This window comes from Eptatretus burgeri, chromosome 1 (genome assembly GCF_056783735.1).
Source record: "Eptatretus burgeri isolate ZD-2024b chromosome 1, Ebu_testis_v1, whole genome shotgun sequence".
Lineage (NCBI taxonomy): Eukaryota > Metazoa > Chordata > Myxini > Myxiniformes > Myxinidae > Eptatretus > Eptatretus burgeri.
The window spans coordinates 123,616,367-123,640,650 of record NC_140961.1 but is presented as its reverse complement, the minus strand read 5'-3'; the positions used below and the strand labels follow the sequence as shown (position 1 = coordinate 123,640,650).

Genomic DNA, 24,284 nt, shown 5'->3' with positions numbered 1-24,284 from the left:
TGTTTATATCCAAACACCCTCCTCACCAGAAAACCTGGTGGGGGAGACGGTTTAGTCGCCGACAACCCGACCATGGAACAGGTTAGTACAGGTTTACATGGTACCTGTAGCAGGTCACAGATCGAACCTGACCTGACCTGACACTCAGGAAGATATAATCGGTCTTCAAAAGGAAGATATAATCGGATTATTTAAACTTCAAAACAAACTGCATGATTACAACATTGAAGATATAATACAACTATTTTGTGATACACAGAGATAAAAAAGAAATCAAAACCAATAACTTGTATTCTTCGGTGATAATACGGATGATATACCTTCTCCCCAAGATTTGGATAATTCAAAAAAGAACCTCGTTATTTTTGATGGTTGTGTTAATGAGAGAAACCAAACGGTAATGGATAGCTACTACACAAGAGGGAGACATTCTTCTTGTAATTGTATTTGTCTTAGTCAATCATACTTTCAACTCCCTCGTCGCTCAATAAGGAACAATGCTAATTCTTTTCTTTTATTCAATTTAAATTCAATAGATATAAACAATTTTTGGAGAGATAATTGTTCTACATTATGTAGTGAAAAGGAATTTGGGGATTATATGAAGCACATGACTGAAAAATATAAATATATAGTTGTGAAACAAGATGAGATATTAAAAGATGTATTTTTTTATTTTATAAACAATTACATATACAAATGACAACTATTGTTATAAATCTTGTGGGTAAATCTGCTTCTGGAAAAAAACTTTCATCAATCAAGGTTCTTGGAAAGTACAAATGAAAATATTGTAAATTTGCTTAAAAAGCACCATGTAGTTCGTATTGTATCAACAACAACTGGAGCAATAAGACCTGGAGAAGTAAAAGGTGAAGATTATTACTATATTTCAGAAGAGGAACTTATGTGATTGAGGAAGGAAGGTCAAATATTTGAGGAGGTTTCTCTTGGGACAACAAAATATTCACATTGTAAGAGTGAGTTAAAGAAACGAAAATGTGGTGGGCTTGGGATATTAGAAACTAATCCAGAAGGAATGAGATGAATTATTAAACATCTGAGTGGTAATGGGGTTTATATTTTATCATTCGGTTTAGAAGTTGATGAAGAAATTCAATGCAAACGTATGAAAAGCAGAGATACAAGGATTAGTGAAGAAGAAATTACAACTCGTATTGATGTTAATAAAGAATTTAATGAAATATTTAAAGAAAAGGACTTATTTGAACACATCTACTTTAATGATGAAGAAAAGGAAAATTCCCCTGTTGACCTTTATATTTCAGTGAATGATATTTTCCAATAAATAAATGGATGTGAAAGAAAGAGCAAGAAGATTAAAGGAGCATTAATAGTTGGTTTCAAAAGTTGTAAAACAACAGGAAGACGTACAGAAGAAGCGCAGACAGAAACTAACGGGTGCAGAATCATTTGAAAGAAAACAAGAGAAATTTTTTTAAACCACTTTTAAAAACTTCCAAAGAAAAAATTATAGATGCTTCCACAGTTCCCACAATAGAATATACTCTTAAAAAACCTCAAATGTTAAAAGATTTCAGTCACATGATGGAGGAAGAATTAGAACATGCAGGAGAATTAGAATATGATGATGGATTATTTCAACAACTGCAAGAGATTAATCAACGCCCTGATTATATTGTGAAGGCTCTTCAAAATAATGAATATTCAGCTGATTCAAAAACCAAAGCAAGACTCATTCCAACAGAACAACCAGCAATATTTCATCTTGTTCAAGAAAAGGGATTGATATTTAATGATGAATTAAGGTTCTTGAGTTCTGCTTGACCCCCTGTTCAACTAACTCCGAGATTAATCTTTCTTCTAACAAAATATGGAAAACAAGGTTCATCTGTGAGGGATGAATCAAAGTATTTAGATAAACCATTGGATATGAAAAATAAGGATGATGGAGTATATTGATCTGCTGGACTCTCTTAATTATAGGGTTAGTCTGTCTGGTAAAAGTAGGAGGATGAGAAGGAGAAACACATTATTCAGGCTTTAAGTAGGCTTGGTTCAGGTGTTAGTTTTCTTCCAAATGACGCATCACAATTAGTTAATAGACTGTTATTGCTATTAGGTACAGTAGTAAGAAGGCTGGAAATAACAATTGTTTTAATGAAGCATCAGCCATTTCAGACCAGTTGATGAACATGAAAATAATTAATAATGGTCAATACAAAGACATTTTATCCCATATTAAAAAAGATGAGAAGCACAATCCTTAATTTTAATTTCACGACAAGCGACCACACATCTTCATTCCCATACCCACTACAACTTGACACAACAAAAGAATATGAGTTGTCTTTATTGTCCCTGGAAACTCATAATGCCTTATTTAATATCACCGATAAAAATGACAAGTTTAATTATAATCCAGGAAGTGGATACAAAATGATAACAGTTTCACAATAGCAGTTTCAACTGCATATGAGATTTCTCAAATGTCTTCCAAAATTGCTCGCCTTATGAAAGAACAGGGTGATGAACCAAACAATATTGTTATGGATATTCAAAAACGTACTTCAAAATCAACGATTAAACTTAAAAATAACTGCAAGGTTGCTTTCACAATTGATCATTCATTTAGAGAGTTATTGGGTTTCTCCTCAAAACAGATTGAAACTAATGGGACATTTTACAGTGATAATGTCATTCAGGTATCCTCAGGAATAATTTCTGTATTAATTCACTGTGATTTGATTGATGGCACTTATAATGATGGAATAAGAACAAATACAATATTTTTATTCAGTGCATACTCAACCCCAATTGGTTATAAATTCAATGATAGTCATGCTACTTGTTAATTAGTGTAATTATAACAACATCGTTTTGAATTTCCAGTGTGCTTTGACCTGTATGGTAATGATGGGATACTCTTATGGTCAATGGGACCAACAAGTGATACTCATGATAATGTTTGCATACACTGGGTTTGTTGTGACATGCATAAACATGGGGAACAGCTAGTAACAAATGGATGTTGTGTGCGGTAACTTTGTTAATTACTTTCAGACTCAGCTCATAAAAAAAAAAAACGAAAAGGGAACTCATTGAGAACACTGGAGGTACATGATTTTTGTGTTCATTGTGTCTTATCCTCCATGACAATTCATCATGGTATTCAAACCATCATGTTTCTTTTGCATATAAATAATATCAACTTTTGTTTTGAGATTACAAATTGAGAAATCTTTTATCATATAAGTCTTGTAATCCTAATTTAAATGTATTGGGGTCTTCAAGTGACAGAGCATTCTCCCTATCTGTTTTTCCTAACTTCTTCTTGAATGGATCGAAATTTGCGGAGTAATTAGAGTCCGTATCTTTAAACCAGTAACTTGGGACACATGTGAATGATTGGTTATATCACAGTAAGGTTATTGATAACTTGTAGTGATTGATTGATATATTGTCAATCACTGTAGCTATGGACCTTGTTGATCTGTTAATTGAGGGTAGGGAAAAGTAACTGAGAATTGAATCGTGATAATATATTAAGTTGAGGTACTTACAAAATATTGAAAGAGGGTCTCTGTTATTAAATTGATCGACAGATTGGTCAACATTACATATTAGGAATTATAAGTTAACTGCAAGGGAAAATCAAGATATGAGGGAAAGCAGCATGATATTTACATAACCATCATGCAGAATGGCTGTAAGAATGGCGAGACCAACAGCAATTATGAAATCAATTAATGGAATTAGGAATTGTACCATGTACTGTAAATGCTTCCATATTTTGTGGGGGGAAAAAGGATAAACAATAATTATGCGGAGTACAGAAGGTATTACCATGTGAAATGAATGCTAAATCGGTCAGTGTAAGAATTATAGTATTGAAAAGAGTGTGATGACACCACAAGCCAATTTAAATATTACCTGTTTTATTTGTTTTCTGATTAATTGGGCAGGTGCATGATTTTGATTAAGTGGTACTTCTTGTACATTTACTCAAGTTGAGGTATTTCTAACCCTGACTTGACCATCTTTCATCAGCACTGAAGTGCTGAGTTAGCTGTGAAAATAAATAATGGCAGTTGCTCTGGAATTGCTTGTGAATGAAACTGTGGATTGTTTAGCAGATATGAATGTTAAAATAATTGCACATGTTAAAATGGTAACTGTGCAAAATCGAATCGCTTTGGATTTGGTACTTGCTCCAAAAAAAAGGGGAACCTGTCCTCTTGTTGGGTTTGAGTGTTGTACTTATCTCTCAGACAAATTAAAATACTTTGAAGAAGAAAGAAGTAGCTAACTTTCATAATTATTGTACAGATGATGGAATATTTTTCTTGACTAGAAGGGATTTTCTTTTTTTGAAGGATGGTGAAAATAATTATTGATTGCAAATTGGAACCCTGATAAAGACTGTTGCCCTGTCTACATAGAAATAGCAAATGAGATGAATGTTTTTGAGTGTACATACAACTGAGATTTCTGTATATTTTAGCATGTCGTTAAGGTGTGAAAAACTAGGAAAGGAAAGTGATAAAATTTTGATATAACATCTAATGCAAGTTAAATGCTTCTATCTATAAAAAACCTTTCTCAGTCTTATTGAAATACATGAGCCCATGACGTTTATTGGTTGGTGTTTAATCGATGCTTAACCTTGATTTTGTTTGTTTTGGAGTGTTGAGAGCAGTTGAACTATGCAGTGTACAATTTCCTTTAATGAAGCTTTGAAAGAACTTCCACCGATAGATTGGACGATGGGGAGAACCCAGATTTGGGAGATTGGGCATTCAACACATGATCATGACACTACCCCCTTCCTGAGGAGAAAAGATGAGCATGTTAAAGAAAAAGGAAAAAAGAGGAAAACCCACTGAAGAGAAGGTTGGACAAGTCAAACCACAGCAAGGCAAAGACTTAACGTCGCCGCTGTGTTGTGCCTGCCTGGAGGAATGTCCCCAACCACACTCGCCAATCGCTGCTCTGCAGATACATCGTGAACTTGCTGTGGTTGCACAATGCACAATGAAGGCCCTGAAGGTCCACACGGCGAGTCATCAGAGTCATCAGCAACATGTGTTCAATGGTGCGGGTGGGGTTCGTGCAGCCATCTCGGCTGCCTCCAACTTGCACAGCTCGCTTGGTGAATCAACCCTGATTGCACAAACTGCTGCTACGAGGCCCCAAACTCTGCTGGGGCTGGATCTCTGGGTCACCACTCGAGTCCTTTTCGTCTCCTTCAACCCAGTGTCGGGTCCAAGCTCGTAACTGCCAAGATCTAACTTCTCTGCAGCTCAAGGAGTGCCTCGACTGTGTTTCCCGTTGGGTGCTGCTCTATCTACACCACTGACCTGCTTATCTTCTGGCCTCGAGTCGCATGTCTTTTCGATTTGGAACACCTGCTGATGAACAGGCCATGAATTAAATGGAAACACACTCACTAACCTGGCTGGGACACTATTGAGATGGTCGTCATCCAGCATTCTTCTCCTATGAGCACTCGCTGCCATTGTTGATTGAACTTGTGTAACAGATATCTTTTCTCCTCGAGGAACGGGATATGGTGATCATGTGTAATATAATTATTCAAATTTTCTTGATGGGGGAAAAAGGGGGGAATGTGGAAGGAAAATAATTATATTCATGTACTCTCAATTATAATTGTTGCTGGTGCTTTATAAATCTAATTTTTATGCTATAGTCGAATTGGCTGTCAGTTATGTTTCCCTTTCTCCAAGAGTCTTTTGACCTAAATATTGATAAAAAGGAATGTCTTACTATGAAACAAGGTGACCTGGTTGATATCACTGCAACTTTTGCCATGATTATGTCATTCTCTTTCACCCAGTGGACACTGGACACGTATTGCAGTTTGAGTTCTTTTACCTAATGCTTATCAGCTAACCCTGTAGTTCTCCCCTCCCATTATTTGGAATGTGAAGTTGTGTATAAGAAGAATTGCTTCAGGCTTATGTTTCAGTGATGTCCATTCGAATGTTTCAGTCAAGCATTCAATGTTCTTCCTCCATATATACGAAAGTAAAGATTCTCCTTTGGTATGCTGATCCAACTTGTGAAAATTGAGTTGTTTTCCACCACACTTCCTCAGATGTGATGACCAAAACTGCACCCAATATTCCAGATGAGGCCTCACTACATTCCTGTACAGTGTTAACATGACCTCCTTTTGAGTTTATATTTTATCCCCGACAAATACAACCTGTCAGTCAGGTCAGTCAGGTTTCTCGACTGCCACTGGAAACATGTAACCCAGTGCTACCCGCCGCATGGTCGGGTTGTCGGCAACTAAACCGACAGCCCTCACTGCTTGCCAGTGGAGAGGGTGACTGACACCCTCCCAGGACGAAAAACAACACCTGCCAAAGGGCGGATGAGCTCATTTAGGGAGCCAACGGCCATGCACTAAGGATATGGTGTCTCCGAAAAAACATCCATCCAGTGAGACCGTTTTTTAGGTAGTAGGTTGTAGACTGCAACCTCTCAGGGTAGTACAACCGTTTTGACTTATGAGCGTTAAAGTGGTGCCCGGAATCATCTTACACTTTCCGTGTCAGGTTTCCTGGTCCTACTTTCTGTCTCACTCAAACTATAGCTACTGGGCTCGCTTTAATATCTCTTTCTTGCAAACAAACATCATGCACTTTTCAAACAAACATCATATACTTTTCATCATACATTTTTCTTACTCATTTTCCTTCCTCACTTTACATTCTCTCTCTTTTATTTTTCTTTCCTTTCATTTCACTGAGACAGCCTGCAATGAAATATAAATATTATAAAGTCCAAAAAGTTAATTGTGCCAAGTTCCTGGCATTATGGGGGTGCGAAGAATCTCCGGTGGGGGGGGGGGCTCAGGAAGTTGAAGTATCGGTCCCTCCCAAGACACTTGTATTTTGAACCAACGTGACTCTTTTTCAATTCATTTCACCAACATTCATGGTCTTTCTTCGAATCTTTCCTCTGTTGAACATCATCTTGCAAGCTCCTCTCCTCATATCTTGCTTCTCTCAGAGACCCAATTAACACATGATGTTCTTGTTAATTCATATAACATTTCGAACTGCAACCTTCACTTATGATTCCGCTTCAAACGAGGAGTTTGTGTCTTGTCCAACATCAACACGCCTGCTGTACACCTTGTGGACCTTGATTATCCAAACTCTGATGTCATCTGGCTTAAGATTTGTCTCCCGACCATCACTATCTTTCTCTGTTTCACTTACTGCTCTCCCAATTCTACAAACTTTATAACTTTCTTTGACTATCTTAACTCTTGCCATGAGGCCATGACATGAGGCCATGAAAAGTGCAGAATTTCTCTATCGAGGAGACTTCAATGTACACCATAGGGAGTGACTGAAATCTTCCCACATGGATGCTGGGAGGGGTTGAAGCTCTTAATTTATTCCAAGTCATTAAGAGTCATTAAGAATGGAAAATGTATCACCTACCCTTCCCATATCCCAGATCGTCATGACTATACTACCAATACTTTGGATTTATTTTTCACTTCCAATCCATTGCATTACAGCTACACAATTTCACCTCCATTTGATTCTTCTGCCCACAATCTTGTGAACATCATTTTACTTTCCACCACTTCTTCTCATCCGACTGTTCCGACAAAACGCCAGTGTTGGCGATTCAATAATGCTGCCTGGACTGGTTTACGAAACTTCTTCACTGACTTTCCCTGGAAAGACTACTGCCTCTCCTTGGGTGGTGCCTCTATCTCTGCTGAATGTATAGCTGAGGTTATTGTTGCAGGAATGGAGGCTTATATACCCTTGTCTTTCAAGTCTGTGTCTCCGACCAATTCTTGGTTCAATAATTCCTGCTCTGCAGCCATTTGTACAAGGGACGCCACATATCGGACATGGAAAAACTCTTCTTACTCCGACTCGCATTCAGCTTTCATATCTGCCAGAAATCATTGCAAACACGTTATTCATGAAGCGAAGCATTTCCTTTTTCAAAAGAAATATGACAACCTCTCATCTTCTTCCACTAATAGATCTTTCTGGTTCTGAGCTAAAAGTATCTCCAACAATTTCTGTCGCTCTACCTTTCCTTCGCTTTTCCTTTCTGATGATACTATCGCTGTCTCTCCGACCGATAAAGCAACTCTTTTTGGTTCTCTTCTTTCCTCTAACTCCACACTGGATGACTCTAACATTCCATCCCCCTCTGATGTTCCCCTCCCAATCATATGTCCCTCCCTATAATCACTTTTCATGCAGTCAAAAAAACATACTCCTCTCTCTGAACTTGTTCTTCTTGTGGGCAAGATGGCATTCCTCCCCATGTCTTGAAGGAATGTGCTTCAGAACTTGCGACAGTGCTTGCTCGTTTGTTTCGGTTTTGTTTAAAAACCAAAACTTTTCCTCTTTCCTGGAAATGTGCCTTAGTACAGCCTATTTAAAGAAAGGTGATCGTTCAAACCCTTCTAACTCCCTTCCCATTGCTCTGACTTCGACTATTTCCAAAGTCTTTGAATGTCTTCTCAATTCCCATTTTCTCAAGCATCTTGAATCGCAGTCTTCTATCTGACCACCAATGTGGTTTTCACAAGGCAAGATCTCCAGGTGATATCCTTTCTTACATTATGAATGTCTGGGCCTCTTCTTTGAGAGACTTTGGGGAATCCTTTGTTTGTCGGCCTTGATATCTCAAAAGCCTTTGACAGAGTTTGGCATCGGGTTCTGATATCCAAGCTTCCCTCTTTCGCCTTTCCTCCTTCACTCTGCTCTCTCACATCGAGCTTTCTCTCCGACCGCTATATCTCCGTAATTGTTGATGGTTCGACATCTCCCCTCTTCCCTATCAACATTGGTGTATCTCAGGGTTCAGTTCTGTCCCCAACACTCTTCCTTCTTTTTATCAATGACCTTCTTTCTTCCACAAATAACCGAATGCACTCGTATGCTGATGACTCAACATTACATTCCTCCATGTCTTTCCCATCTACTCTCACTCAATCTACATCTCGTTTCATCACAGCCACCTCTTTAAATTCGGATTTGGACAAGATCTCTCAATGGGGCAAATGTAATCAAGTAAAGTTTAATCCTTCTAAAACTCAATTTCTTCCCATCTCTCTCTAAAACTCCTCTCAACTCTCCAATATCCTTTGAAAGCTCTACAATTACACCATGTGATACAATAAACCTACTAGGCATTACTCTGACTTCATATTTATCCTGGAATCCACACATTACTCAAATAGCTAAGTCTGCCTCGAAGAAATTAGGAGTCCTGTTCAGATGTCAAAGATTCTTCTCCTCTGAACAGTTGCTACAACTATATAAAGGATTGATTCGTCCTTGTATAGAGTACTGCTCTCACATCTAGAGAGGTTCCAGCTCCACATACTTACTGGACAGAATTGAATTGGACTTGTCAACTCTACCAATGTGACCTCAAAACTCAACCCGCTCAAATTGCGCTGCATCGTAAGCTTTCTTTCTCTTTTCTACAGATATTACTTCGCTTTGTGCTCGCAATAACTTGCTGATTGTGTACCTCCACCATTAGCGAGACGAAGGAATACTTGACAAGTCACCGCATCACATGATTATTGTGTGGCCATTGGCAACTCAAGGGTGGGCCATTACGATGTTTGTTTCTTCTCCTCCACTGCCAACCTCTGGAACTCTTTACCTTCTCATGTCTTCCCAAACACTTATGACCTTCCCCTTTTCAAAAAGCAGATTTTTTACTTCCTGAAAAACTCTAAGATGATGCTCTCTTTCCTTACTTTACTATTAATGCAGTTCTTTTATTTAAGGTTTGTCCTCGATGAGGACTATTCAGTCAGTGCCTGGAGCTTTCAACAACAAAAAAACAAACAAACTTAAAACCCTATTTGCTTGACCTTTAGTTGCCTGGCACTGTCCTGACTCCTTCTCTTTCCTTCCACACTGATACTTCTTGTAGCTTTCTAATCCTTTCCTTCATTTACTCTCCTCATTAAACTATGTCTCGCTTTCTGCAACTACATCGTATCGTACTCCTCGCAATCTACTTTGGCCTCAAGCTCTTCCATCTTATTAGTTAAACTTCTTACATTAGTGTGGAAAATATTTAACTTTTCCTTTCTTCAAATTACATATTCCTGCCTTACCAATCACAATTACAACACCAGTTCCTTCCTTTGTAGCCTCTCTCCCCACCTCTAACCTAAAAAGGCCCGAATTCCCTCCTCAATTCACACTGCGAACCTTGTTGGCCCTTTCCATTTTGCATATGGCCATCATTCCAGACACTCCCCTTTTCCCTGAAATCATTCCCACTGCAACCTACATACAAAACCTCCTTTCTTACACCATTCTTCCAGCTATTGGTTAATGACATCTCTCACTCTGCTCATAAACTCTATTTCATTTCCTCATCTTGGGAGAATACCATAAAATATTACCTTACAACCCTTTGCTTTCAGTCGCTTCTCCAATATCCTGCACCTATTTTTCAACTCCGAGTCTACTTTTCCGAAATAATTTGTTTATAGGTCTTCCACAGCGAATGCCTTCCTGCTATGACCTGATACAATGTCATTTAACCTTCCTTCAATATCTCTAACTCCTACTTCTTCGAAACTTCACACAACTCTATGTCTATGATCCTTACTGTGGAATGATGAATTTACATATATAATATTTTCATCACCAACAAAAACTCTCTCGTTGGCCTCATTCTTGCCCATCTGTATTGATGCACCCTCACCACTGCATGCACTCACTACCCACTCACTACTGCTTGCCCTCACTATCCCTTCAGCACTGCCTGCCATCACTACCCCCTCGCCACAGCCTGCATTCGCTACCCCCTCGCCACTGCCTGCACTCGCTACACCAGAGCCACTGCCTGCACTCGCTACACCAGAACCACTGCCTGCACTCACTACCCCCTCGCCACTGCCTGCACTCGCTACACCAGAGCCACTGCCTGCACTCGCTACACCAGAGCCACTGCCTGCACTCGCTACACCAGAGACACTGCCTGCACTCGCTACACCAGAGCCACTGCCTGCACTCGCTACACCAGAGCCACTGCCTGCACTCGCGACACCAGAGCCACTGCCTGCACTCACTCCATACACGTAACCAACTTTTGTCTTCAAATTCTTCAAACTCTCATCCTTGCTGTAAAGTAAATTAGCTCTAACTATCTTAACGTGAGCTATTTCTTCATACTTCCTGCAACATTGACTACCCATTATTTCCACTGTCTTTGTCGTGCTGTTTCAGGTATGGGCTGCTTTTGGGGGGTAGAAAAAAGGTTTTGGGAGCAGAAAGGAGTCTACTCTACCCAAGCCGGATATGCAGGAGGAACAACTGCAAACCCTACGTATCCCAGTGTCTGTGCAGGTGGGTATTTCATGTTATTCTTGTCCTTGTGGCTTTGAATGAGGCTGATTTATGATATTTATGGGAGTCTTGGGTGCATTGATTGTGTGTGGTGTGTTTTCGAAAAATCTTTCTCATTTATTATATGTTTTGAAAGGCTATGTTTTGATCTACTTAATGATGCTTGTTCTTCGTGTTGAAAACACAAAATATAATTGGCATTTTTTTTAGAGTTGCACTTTTTTATATCGGATTTTTTTTTTTATCACAAAAAGCTCTGAGCATTGGGTCCATTGGAACAGCTATTGTTATACATTTCAATGAAAAAAAAAGGGAAGGAACAAATTGCATCAGAACAATGAAAGTTGGGACTATATAATACAAGTGACATTCTTGCTATGCCCTTGCCACTGCCTGCACTCACTACACCCTCGCCACTGCCTGCACTCGCTACACCCGAGCCACTGCCTGCACTCGCTACACCAGAGCCACTTCCTGCACTCTATGAGCGAAAGGACACCTGCTTGGTGTCCATACAGCGTTCATGAGAGGGTTATAATAATATTTCAAATTACTCATTATCCCTTTGAGTACAGTGAAATCCATTATTAAGAAGTGGAAGACATATCATACAACCCAAACTCCACCTAAATAAGGTCGCCCATCTAAACTCAGCAGCGGGGCAAACAGGAAACTGGTTCAGGATGTCACTGCAACATCACTCAGTCAACACCATCCCCACTGTCAAGCATGGTGTTGGCAGTGTCATGTCATGTAGCCCACGGGGACCATGACTCCACAACTCTTCAGGATTTCCCAAAACACCCATACCCCCCCCTCAAATCCCCAATCAGCCTGTTTGCATACTCCTCAGCTACCCTCTCATCCTTGAGCTTGCCAACATCCAGCCTTGGCTTGGATGATACCGTTCTCTTGGATTTAAACTGCAACTTCAGAGTTGATACAACAAGCCTGTGGTCGTTGTTTAAGGCCCGGTCACACCTTGACGTTTTAGCCAACGTATGCCGATTTTTGAATTTTTTTTCTAAAACGCTGGCACACGTTGAATACGTTATGGGTAAGTTTTGATAACATTGAGAGCACGCTGAAAAACACTGCCATATGTCGTTGTACGCTGTCTTTAAACGTTGTACTTTTTGGTTGTCCTCAAATTTTTTCATGCTTGAAATTTCACGACGTATGCCGGCGTATGACTCACACGTTCCGCTACGCTGGCCACAAGTTGGATGCACGGTCTGCGATCGTTGACAGACGTCAACACATGCTACTTGTAAGTTAATCATAAGTTGAGACACGCCGAGGTAATGTTTAGCGTAACCGAAACTTATTTCTAACCTATGATTAACGTGTTGTTGGCACGTTACGCGATCGTTGCCACACATCGACAGACGTTACTTTTAAGTTACTCATAGGCTGAAAGACGTCGGTATAATGGATCGTCCTTGCGTCACGTCCACGGCCACGGCCAGAACACTTATTTGCAGCATTCTTCAAACTTTTCTTCGGCATGACGAGGATGTTCACACTTCGATGTTTAGCTTGGCTCTGATTCCAATTGTCCATCGGCAGCGTCTATTTAAAATAGTCGAGTTTGAGCGTTTTAACACGTTCAGAAGAAACGCTTCAAATTTCCAAACCCCAGCGTCAAAAAACAAAGGCGAGTGACAGCAATTTAAATCGTTCATTGTAAACAATGAAAATAGCTGAGTGGTTCCGTTTAAAAGTCGTTGAGTGTAAAAAAAATCCAATTGTTGAGCGCAAGCGTCTACTTTCAATAGTGGAGATGCAGCCATTTAAATCGTTGAGTTTATCATTTAAATCTTTCAACGCAAGGACGATCCATCATAACCCACACCCTCCCCCTCACACTCACCTACTACTGCCAACATGAACAAACTACTACTAATACTAATACTAATACTAATACTAATACTGATACTGCTGACATGGACATCGACTCAAAAAGGACTCGAAAACACTGTTGGGTTTCCCTTTTATGAACACCATTTTTATATACCAATTCCCAAAACCGCTGGGAACACGTCTTTATATGGCAGTTGTAAGGTAGAAACACGTTAATTTTTTTTTTTTTTGTCGACCGGAAGACGTCATTGGAATACATCTACATACGTCGATGTGTGTTGGGACTACGTAAAGAATTGGTTCAAAGCACGTCAAACATAAGTTAGAAATAAGTTTCGCGTAAAAAAGACCTTACCGCGACGTGTTTCGACTTATGAGTAGCTTATAAGTAGCCTTTGTGGACGCGTGTAAGCGTCCACATATCGTGTGTAAAACTTATCCCCATCGCATGCGGAACGTGTGTCATACGCCGAGTACGTCGTAAAATTTTGAACATGTTTAAAATTTCTTGACGTACTCTACTTACTACGACGTATGATAGCGTACTTTAGCGTTGTACTCACGTATACCAAACTTACTCATACCGTATTTGACGTGCCCCAACGTTTTAGACACATTTTTCTTAGGTCGGCATACGCTGGCAAGATCGCCAAGGTGTGACCGCGATGTTGACACTTCCATTTCTACGGCAGTTATGATTCGAATCGTTGTGCGTCAGCCTTTTAATAGGCTACGTCACGACATCGTCAGCGATGCGTGCAACGCGCTATGCCTAAGTTAGACTATCGTTGGACATCGGTTGTGTAGGCCGACAACAGGTTCAGCATTCGTTGGTATAAGTTATCTATAACACAACGAAACGTTCTGTGTCCATTACCAATGCGTTATACATAAGACCAAGTCGCTATGAATACGTCCGAATCTTTAAAAAAAAACATCAAAAGTTCAACGTAAGCCAACGTTTTAGATACATTTTAATACGTTGCCATCGCTGGCTAAAACGTCAAGGTGTGACCGGGCCTTTTTGAACTGAGCGCTCCGGTCGACCCTGCAGTTCTGGAGCATCCTCCAGCGACCATGAATAAGTACATGGTCAATCTCCTTTGCCACAACACCAGCGTTGGAATACCAAGTCCACGACGAGCCTGTGGGCGCTGAAACCATGAACCAGCCATCCTTAGTCCACGACTTCTTGCAAAGTCAAGGAACTTAGTGCTATTCTGGTTCAGATTTCCAGACACATGGGGACCATCACATGTCTCAAAACCATCCCTATCAGTGACAGTTGATGCATTGAAATCCCCCAAGACTAGAAGGGTATCTCGCCTATGGCACTGATGAACCACAGACTTGAGTGGGGCATGGAATGCGACCGTCATGGTAAGATCACTTGCTTATTCGGAGCATATGCAGAGACCAGAGAAACGACACCCAAGACATGACAAATCCTTAGTGTCATAATACACTCGTTGACCAGTGTTTCCTCAATTATCATTACCATCAGCTTATTGGATGCAGCTACCACAACTCCTTAGGAATGGTAACCATCAGAGCGACCATACCAATAGTAGGCGTAACTACCCACCATGATTTCAGCACTATCCAGTCTCCGAACCTCAGCGAGTGCTGCAATACCGATGTTCAAACACTTGAGCTCAGATGATAACAGACAGGTGATCACCCTCTCTTAGGGATAAGACATTCCAGGCACCCACCTGAAGGGGCCACCTCAGGTTAACCGAAGGAGACTGCCGTCTGGTAGATGACACCTCAGCACCACTCCGACACACTCTCCCGCAACCTGACCCAGGAAGTTTACCCCATGCTTTTCCTGCTATCAAGGAATGAGGGTCCTAAAGGCTTTGCCCCAATCCCTTCATCCAGTAAGCTGTCCTGTGAAGTGCAGCAGCACAGGAGGTACTCCCATGGAGTGGGTTTTCAGTTTTCTTTGCATCTGTGGGTTTTGCAGAATGAAGTATTTTACGATGGACAGAGTGCAAATCCTGCCACCAACGTCCTAAAAAAAAAAGTAACGCAACTGCAGAAGGACGTCCGCAGACACAGTTGGGCACTGGATATTGGCTCACTAGGAGCTCCTCCACTCTTTGACAGGTTTTATTTTTAATCCTGCTAGGTGTCCATACAGTGTTCAAGGTATGGATGACAGAATTGTTACCTCCATGTTGACCCCCATGCAGGGTGATGCTGACAATGATGCCTGTCCTTCTGGTATACCCATCAACACACCAGCAGGAACTGCAGAGAGCAGTAGCAACCCAGCTTCCACAGACCGAGCTGTAAGATCCCATATGATGATGGATAAAGGGCTTGGTGCGGAAATGTCATGGATGAAGTGGGCTCAATCAGCTCTTCTTCAGCAGCTTACGACCAAAGGAGACAGAGTTTGGTTATTAATGGACATTGCCACAAGAGTGGATGAAGTTCAGGAGAGCCTCTGTGAATCGAGAGTGCTTCTGAATAAGTTCAAAGACATTCACCATGAATACCAAAGCGACCTCGAGACCGAGGACAGAAATGAACACTACCATGGCTGGAACCTGGCGAAAGAGGAATCTTCACATAAGTTCGAGAACGAGTTGTCTTCATAACTTCAAGAAGCCATGAAATACATGGAAGAATTGACAGTCTCTGCTGAGGATAGCATTTCACAGGCAGGCTCCAGTGACAGCAGAAAGGCAACAAGCCAACCTGCGTCATCAATGAGTCATGACACATTAAAGACATCCATAAGATCATTTGGTATTGTCGTGTCCTTGGCGCGTATCCATGAGGCCGTAAAAAGAGCTTCTTTGGTGGCACAGGCCAAATCACTCAAGTAGCGGCACCACCTACAGAAGATGGAGCTATAATTGAATCTTGAGGAGGAGGAATTACTGATTGAAACAGCTATTGTTGTTGTGGGTGCAAAGGAGAAAATCTTTGTTAGGGAAGAGTTTGGCAACCTTGGCTCTGACCATCCAACACAGACAGTGAAATTTGCAGCTTCTCATGTGATCCGTGATGCAGCAGAATACGTACCACAACCGGCAGTAGGTGACAGTGCGACACCCCGATGGGCAGATGGTGATAATGCAATGCCACAACAAGCAGACAATGATATTGTGCTGTTAGCAATTGTCCAACATATGGATGCTGTGCATAAGAATGAAGAAGGTCTTGCCAAGCTCATTGCAGTGCATTAGCAATGGTATCTGCTGTTACAATTGGACATTCCTAAGTTTGGGGAATGAACCAATTCATGACTGGGCATTCCTGAAGGCTTTTGATACCAGGATATGTTGCAGGGCTTCAGATGAAAATGAAAGACTGCATTATCTTGAAAAGTACAGACATGGCAAGGCTAAGGGCATAGTGTGAAGTTGTTTTCACATGCCGCCCTCTCTGGGTTAAAAGGAAGCAAGAGAACGAATGGAGCAGAAGTTTGGCGATGAATATAAAATTGCAAATGCATACATCACTCGGGTCTTGAAATGGCTGATTATAAAGGCTGATGATTTTGAAGGACTTGATTGCTTTGCCGTTTCGCTTAGAGACTGTAACAATGCTATGAAAGAGATTCATTATCTCTAAGAGATGGAACAATCGCACAACCTTCGCAAGATTGTTGTAAACTTCCTTTCCATGTCCAGACCCGCTGGACACAAGCTTCTACAAACAGAAATTGGCACAGAAGTAGAGAATGTTGGTCAAAGCTTTCCTTTAAGGTGTGTTGACAGGATCATGTGGCCATCCTCCATGACAATATTGCAGAAGATCGCGAATGTGTTTGGCATGGGTAGAAGAGTATCGGGGCCGGAAACCATTGACCAGCATTTAGAATCCATCGTTGCTACCAGCCAAACCAAGACATGTCTACATCCCAGGGCCAGCACGACTGACGTGGCTTTCACAATATTATCAGTTCGTCTAAATGTTAAATCCAGCAACAAGTGCATGGAAATGTATGCCTTCCTTGACAGTGGAGGTACTGCCACCTTTTGCACAGAGAACCTCATTAGAAGGTTGAATTTGAGCGAGCGAAAGGGAAGTTAGCTGTTGACCACCATGAATGGCCAGAATTCCATCACCTGTCACAATCTGAACAACCTGGAGGTCAGTGTCATACATAGACGAAACATTATTGAGCTTCCAAATGTTTTTACAAGAGAAGATGCCAATCAGCCAAGATGACCTACTATCAGAGGATGACATCAGACATTAGTCTTAACTCAGGCAAGTGCAGCTTCCAAAGATTGAGGCTGAGGTGGGAATGCTCATTGGGGCGACATCTCGAGAGCCCTGGAACCTTGGGACATAGTGATCAGTCAAAGAAATTTACCTTTTGCTGATAAGAACTCTTCTGGGATGGGCAACTAACGGTCCCCTCCGAGCCTAGAACACATTTGAATTGGACAAGAACCTCTGCGTGAATCACATCAGCCAGCTCGACCAGTTACTTGCTAAATATTTTAATAGAGATTTTAATGAATACACCACGAGTGATATAAGTGAATATTCTGTTGACGACAGATGCTTTATGAAAGCAGCAGACAGCATGGTTCAAGTGAAAGATGGCCATTAAGAAATTGGCCTTCCTCTCAGAGACAGGGCCATGTGATTCCCAAACAACATACACCAAGTTAAGCAATGGTTGGAGCAATTGTGCAAAAAGCTGAAGGGAAACCTGACATTCCATGAGCAAAACTGGACCTTGATGAGCACCATCATCGATCAGGGTTATGCTTGCAAGATGCATCAACAAAGTTGACCGCGACGATGGCAAAGTTTGGTATCTGCCTCACCACGGTGTCTACCATCTAAAAAAATAAAATTAAATAAATAAGAGTAGTTTTTGATTGCTCAGCTCAATTCACTAGTGTCATTAACGACTAGGTTCTGCAGGGGTCAGACTTAAGTAACAGTTTGGTGGGAGTGCTGATTCGATTCTGGCAAGAATCTGTGGCTCTGATGGCAGATGTAGAAAGAAGCAATGTTCCATCAGGTGTGTGTCCTTGTTGAATACCACGAGATGTTGCATTTGCTCTGGTGGCTGAATGATGATCCAGATCAAGACCCTGCAGACTATGGCATGAACGTTCATCTGTTTGGGGCAACTTTATCTCCAGCAAACTGTCTGCTCTCCACAAGACTCCTATGTGGATAACTTTCAGCAAAATGTCATAGATACTTTGAAAGGGTGTTTCTAAATGGATGACTGTCTGAGGTCTGTCACAAGTGAGTCCAAGGCCGTTGACTTGGTTAAGGCCCTCATTGAGCTTCCACTTAACAAAGTGGATGAGTAACAGCCACGATGGACTCTCATCCATTCCGGTTTTAGAATGAGCCAAAGAGGTCAAAGACCTCGATCTCGACTCAGACAATTTCCCTATGGAGCATGCCTTGGGAGTACATTGGAGCATATAGAGTCCGACACTCGGATTTTGAGTGATCCTCAGTGACAAGCCAGCCAGTCATCGTGGAATTCTTTCCATAATTAACTTCGTCTGCGATCCACTCGTATTGGTTGCACCATTCATTCTGCTTGGGAAGAGCATTATACAAGAGCTGTGCTGATGGAGATATGACTGGAAGACAGCATTCCCCCAGACCTATTGGGTAAATGGCAGTGTTGGTTGGTAAGTCTCCCAAGATTGGCAGAATACTCCATTGTCAGATGTTTGAAGCCTGCAGATCTTGGGAGAGTTGTGACTCACCAGCTGCACCACCTCTCTGATGCAAGTGAGAGTGGCTATGGCACAGCTTCCTACCGAAGACTGGTAAATGCAGAAAGAGGGATCCACTGTTCCCTGATTGTCGGTAAATCAAGAGTAGTCCCCCTCAAGCAACTGACAATCCTGCAACTGCAGCTGACTTCCGCCACTATATCGGTGCAAGTGAATGAAATGTTTCGGCGGGAAATAGAAATTCCGATTGACGATGTCATTTTCTCGACTGATGGTATGTCTGTCCTCAGCTAGATCACCAATGAAACAGCTTCCACAGACTTGTGGCCAATCGGCTGGCCATCATCCAAGAATTCTCCTGGCTGGAACACGGAGGCACATTGGGACTTGGCAGAACCAAGCAGATGATGCTTCGGGAGGTTTACGTGTGCATGCTTTCTTGGAGGCTAAGAGGTGGACAGATGGACCAAGCTTCTTCTGGCAGCCAGAAAGCGAGTGACCACAACAGCCAAATCTCCACGGGGTTCCAAATGGTAATACTGTGGTCAAGAGGTAGAAGACTCAGAACCGCAGTGAAGCAGCAACCATCAATCATCATTGACGGAATATTGACTTAATTTTGAGCTGGCACCACCTGAATCGCAGTGTAGCTCTCATGTGAAGGGTGAAGAAACAAGTCCTATATTTGAGAAGATGTTGATTTAAGAATCAAACAGCAGTTTAAAGAGCAATCCGTCGTGCAAAGTCCTTCCTTGGCACACCTGAGCTCCTGACCACATACAAAGCTTCTGTCTGCAGCCTGAAGGAGTACTGCTCTCCCCTCTGACCTGGTGCTCCTGCCTCTCACCTTTCTCGGCTTCACGCTTTGGAAACCAAGGCATTTAGGATCATTGGTATCTCCCATGATGAAACTGTGTCTTTGGGTCTCTTACTCTCACCGCAGGCAGGTCAGTGGTCTTTCTGTGTTCTACCGTCTCCTCTCCAGTCTCAGCCCCCCCCGGCTCTGTCTGAGTTATGTCCCCCCCCCCCATATTTCCGCAGGGCGCTCAAGGTCTGCCAGCAGCCCCCTTCTGGAAAAACTACCAAAATCAAGGATCACTGCTCACCTTCACTCTTTCATTCCTCTTTGTTCCTGCCTTTGGAACAAACTCCCACACTCTCTTCAATCTCACTCCTCCCTCTAGGTCTTCAAAACAGCTGATCACCACCATCTCTTATCTTCCCCCATCCAAAACCTCGATCTTTTCTACCCCCGTGAGTCCACCCCAAACCCATCCTCCTTCAAATTCACAGCTTTCCTTCCTGAAAGTCCCTGTAGTGTACCTCTTGTTTACCCTGTGTACCCCACTCCATCCCTCTCCCTTCCACAGATTTCCTCATGTCTCTGTTCCACATTGCTTTTTCCTTCCCTCTCCCACCCCTCTTATCTCCTGCTCCCCTTGTAGGTTCTGTGTGTTAGCTCTTATATGAGCCTCAACAGTGTATACAAAAACAAAGAAACAAACAAACAAACAAAAAACAGATGATGTCTGGTTTATCGACAGCGGCCTGGATTGAGAGATCTGTCAGGTTAGAGCGGAGACCTCGGATTTTTGGACGTCCACACAGTTAGATATATGGGGGGAAGGAGGTGTTGGAATGGTGTAGGATGGGGGGGAGGCTTTGCGAGGGCAAGGTGATACTTATGAGGGTGGGGTGAGGGGGAAGGTTTGAGAGTGTGTGTGTGTGTGTGTGTGTGTGTGTGTGTGAGTGTGTGTGTGTGTGTGTGTGTGTGTGTGTGTGTGTGTGTGTGTGTGTGTGTGTGTGTGTGTGTGTGTGTGTGTGTGTGTGTGTGTGGTGCAGGGAATGGTTTGAGTGTGTGGTATTTGCAACTTTTGCAACCTTTCTCTTCTGTCCTCTCTACTCAATGCTTTTAAAAGGCACCAAAAAATAATTAGGATTGTTGCAGGCCAAATACGTGGCATCTTTCCTTTTGGGTTTAACGCAAAATGTATACATCCCCTCGCCACCTGATTGGCCAGCCTTCATCCCACCATGCTTCTACATGCTTTGGGGAAGGGTCAGGTTAAAATGCAGGCTAGCTCGCTTTGAGAACCCAAACTAGAGTAACTCAGTTGCATGGAAATGCAGCAACAGGGGCAGCACGTTTCACTCAAGGTTGAGTGGTGGACGGAAGCAAGGAAGTAGTGCACTCTGCTCTCCATTCTCGACCCAACTTCACAGGTTTTATTTCCAATTGAACTACTATATATATATATATATATATATATATATATATATATATATATATTGTCACCCTCATATTTCATAGGCAAGGCATTGCCTCAATGAGTGTGCTTTCTTTTTGAGCGATTTGCAGCCATCCTTGACCTAATGTGCAGACACAGACTGCATCATTGATTCAGCCGGGCTTCAGTAATGATGCAACCAGCAGGCTGGATTCCGACTTTTTCTTCGGTCCAATTTGCATTCATTACTAGTAGCAAGGCAGTCAGGAGGGTTGGCGTACAATGTCTAATGGAGGTGTGAGCTTTAACACCGGGGTTACAATGTGTTTTGGAAACACCAGAAAAGCGCACATCTCACCTGGAGCTGCATGTGAACTGTCTCAGCAGTTGAAATGTATAGCTTTTCATTGTGGTGACATGCTTGGTTTTGAGTTCAAAAGGGGGAAAACAAACGACTACTTTGGTAGTCACAATGTTGTCAACAAATACATCCCTCAGTTGCAAAACCGACATTTAATGATCAACTGTGACTGCCTTGCACGCATCCGCTTTGCTTGGAGGTCATTTTGGTAACCTCAAGGATGGCACCTTTCCTGTCTTAAGATGATGACACAGAATGGTGTGAAAAGAACTGTCTATTTATTTATTTGTAGCCTGTATCCCATAGCCACTGATTCCAAGTCGATGGCATCCGGCTCTTCAATTTGTGACGACGGACTTCTTGCTCATTGTACGTTCCTTTATTGTCGTCATTGAATTCCCCACATTCCTTTGACCTTTTTATGACATTCTTGACATGTGCATCATGCAGTCAGATGCGAACCAGCTGCATGTGATCTAACATTGTTGGCAATTTATTTTATTTTATTTTGTTGCATTTGTTTATTTATTTTTATTTTCGGAGTTACGAATGCCAACACCATTTTTCCCGTTTAGCAAATAACAAATTTGATTATGATGCACTCTATGAGAGAACGTCAGTGCTGCCAATGCAATTTCTTGGCAAGGGTGATGCTGGGTGGTTTGCTGTCATTACAACAGTAGTTTTGGCAGGGATTTAGAATTTGTTCAGGGTACCGGCGATAGGTCGCCTACTCTTCGCAGACACAATGGGATCTTTAACGTCCGCTGACTAATGCCAGCAGACTGGACACCCAGTTTAACGTTCATGCGAGAAACGGCACAATCATTGACAAAATCACCCTGTCTGTGAAACACCATGATGCTAGTTTTATCGCTGGGACAGGATTTGAACCCAGGCTTGATAGCTTAGAGGCGGGTGTGCACACCTTCTCGGCCATTGTGCCAGCCCGAAGTTAAACATACTTTAAAATAATTGAGGTTTTACCAAAGTTTAGACAATTTATGTATTCGAAGAAGCCAATGAAATCAATTATATGATAAGATGTGTTTTAACGAAAGAACTTTTTCACAAGAAGTTCAGTTCCTTGTTCACTCAATTTTTTCCGCAGTATCAAGCGTAATGTCGGCTTCCGCAGTGCGACTTAGAAATCATTTAAATAAAGTGTTGGCTTCATTGAGCCAAACTCCGATTTCTCAAGTCAAAGTCATTTCGGTCACTTTTTACAATCGGCAATCATCAAACAGTTCTCCAGCACACATTGAGCATGTTCTATGTCTGGATATGAGGATTGAGTGAATGGAGTAATTCAAAATAGCAGTTGAAATGTATAGCTTTTCATTGTGGTGACATTCTTAGTTTTGAGTTCAAAAGAGGGAAAAACAAACTACTACTTTGGTAGTCACAATGTTGTCAACAAATGCATCCCTCACTTGCAAAACCGACATTTAATGATCAACTGTGACCAACTTTCTTTACATATAAATATTAAATCTGCATATCATGAACTCAATTGGGTGAGTGGGGGGGGAAATAATAAAAAAATATATACAACAATTGAGATGAGGGAGGAATTGTTGTGGGTGGAGGTTGTTGGGTAGTGAGGATGGGGTGTCTGAAAAAGGACAGTTGGAGGTTTGGGAAGAAGCAAGAGAAAAGGGAAATTGAGTTTGAGATTTATTTGTGAACAAAATACCCAATCTCTCCACCAAATTTCGTCCGAATCTGTGCACAACTTTTTGAGATAACAAACACGGACAAAATGATGAGAATTTGATGAAGATCCGGATCCAAGAATTTTAGAAGTGATTTTTCAACCATTGAGAAATAGGGCTGAAAACAACATATAGCGCAACATCTCAAATAGTTGTGGACTGATTTGGACGATCAGGATGAGTTGGTTATGGTGGATGAGTTGGTTATGTGACAAGGACAAGCTGATTAAATTTTAGTTGAGGTCCGAATCCAGATCCGGCCTATCAGTCGGATACAAAACGTAAGCTAATCAGCCTGGCGGAGGTATGTGCTCAACCGAGTGCCCTTGTCGTTTGTAGCCCCTGTATCCCATAGCCACTGCTTGGAAGTGGATGGCATCCGGTTGTTAAGTTTGTGGTGATGGATTTCCAGCTCATTGTATGGGAATTGAGAGAATATGAAAATGTTGTGGGGAGGGGTGTGGGGCAAGGGAGAAAAGAGAGTGGTAAAAAAAACTTCCATTTTTTGCATACATTGTTTTTATGGTACCGAATACTAAGTTTGTACTTTGTGATTCAGCTACTAATTTTAGACTTTGTTCAGCACATAAATAAGGATGCTTTCCAAAATAGGTGGCCAGTTGACACCCTGTATAAACAAGGAATTTATCTTCCTTTTATGTATATTAATTATTGTACATCCACTGAGGCTCATGGATGCTCTATTTGTCCATCTATTTCATGAAGATAAGGGCATTAGGATGCATCATTGTACCTTTGCATGGAATAGTGTTACGATGAGTACACGATGGACATCACATCGCATGGGATTCAAAAATTGTCCAATCAGCTGCTCAGGTGAGATGAACAAACTAGCCGAGCCGAATTGTTATCACATCGTTTATGTGTTGAAATCTGCCGGGTTTCTTCGGATAGTATTTCATTGAAAGGCAATTGTAATGTTTCGTCCTAGCCATCCCTGTTTCACCTTTCGGATCATATAAAACCTTGCTGAATATCCTCACAGTTGTGCATGTTCATTCTTGACGTTTTATAAACATTGACGTCATTTCACG

At 41.7% G+C, this 24,284-nt stretch overlaps 1 protein-coding gene across 6 annotated transcripts in view; it reads left to right on the top strand.

The window, feature by feature from the left end:
• The window catches only part of MSRA (methionine sulfoxide reductase A), a 389,740-nt gene that overhangs the window by 199,333 nt on the left and 166,123 nt on the right, over positions 1-24,284 (top strand). For all 6 annotated transcript variants that reach the window (XM_085896784.1, XM_085896764.1, XM_085896754.1 and 3 more), the window contains one exon: positions 11,259-11,378. In XM_085896784.1, the coding sequence (XP_085752910.1) occupies positions 11,259-11,378 (120 nt within the window). The remainder of the gene's footprint in view (positions 1-11,258; positions 11,379-24,284) is intronic.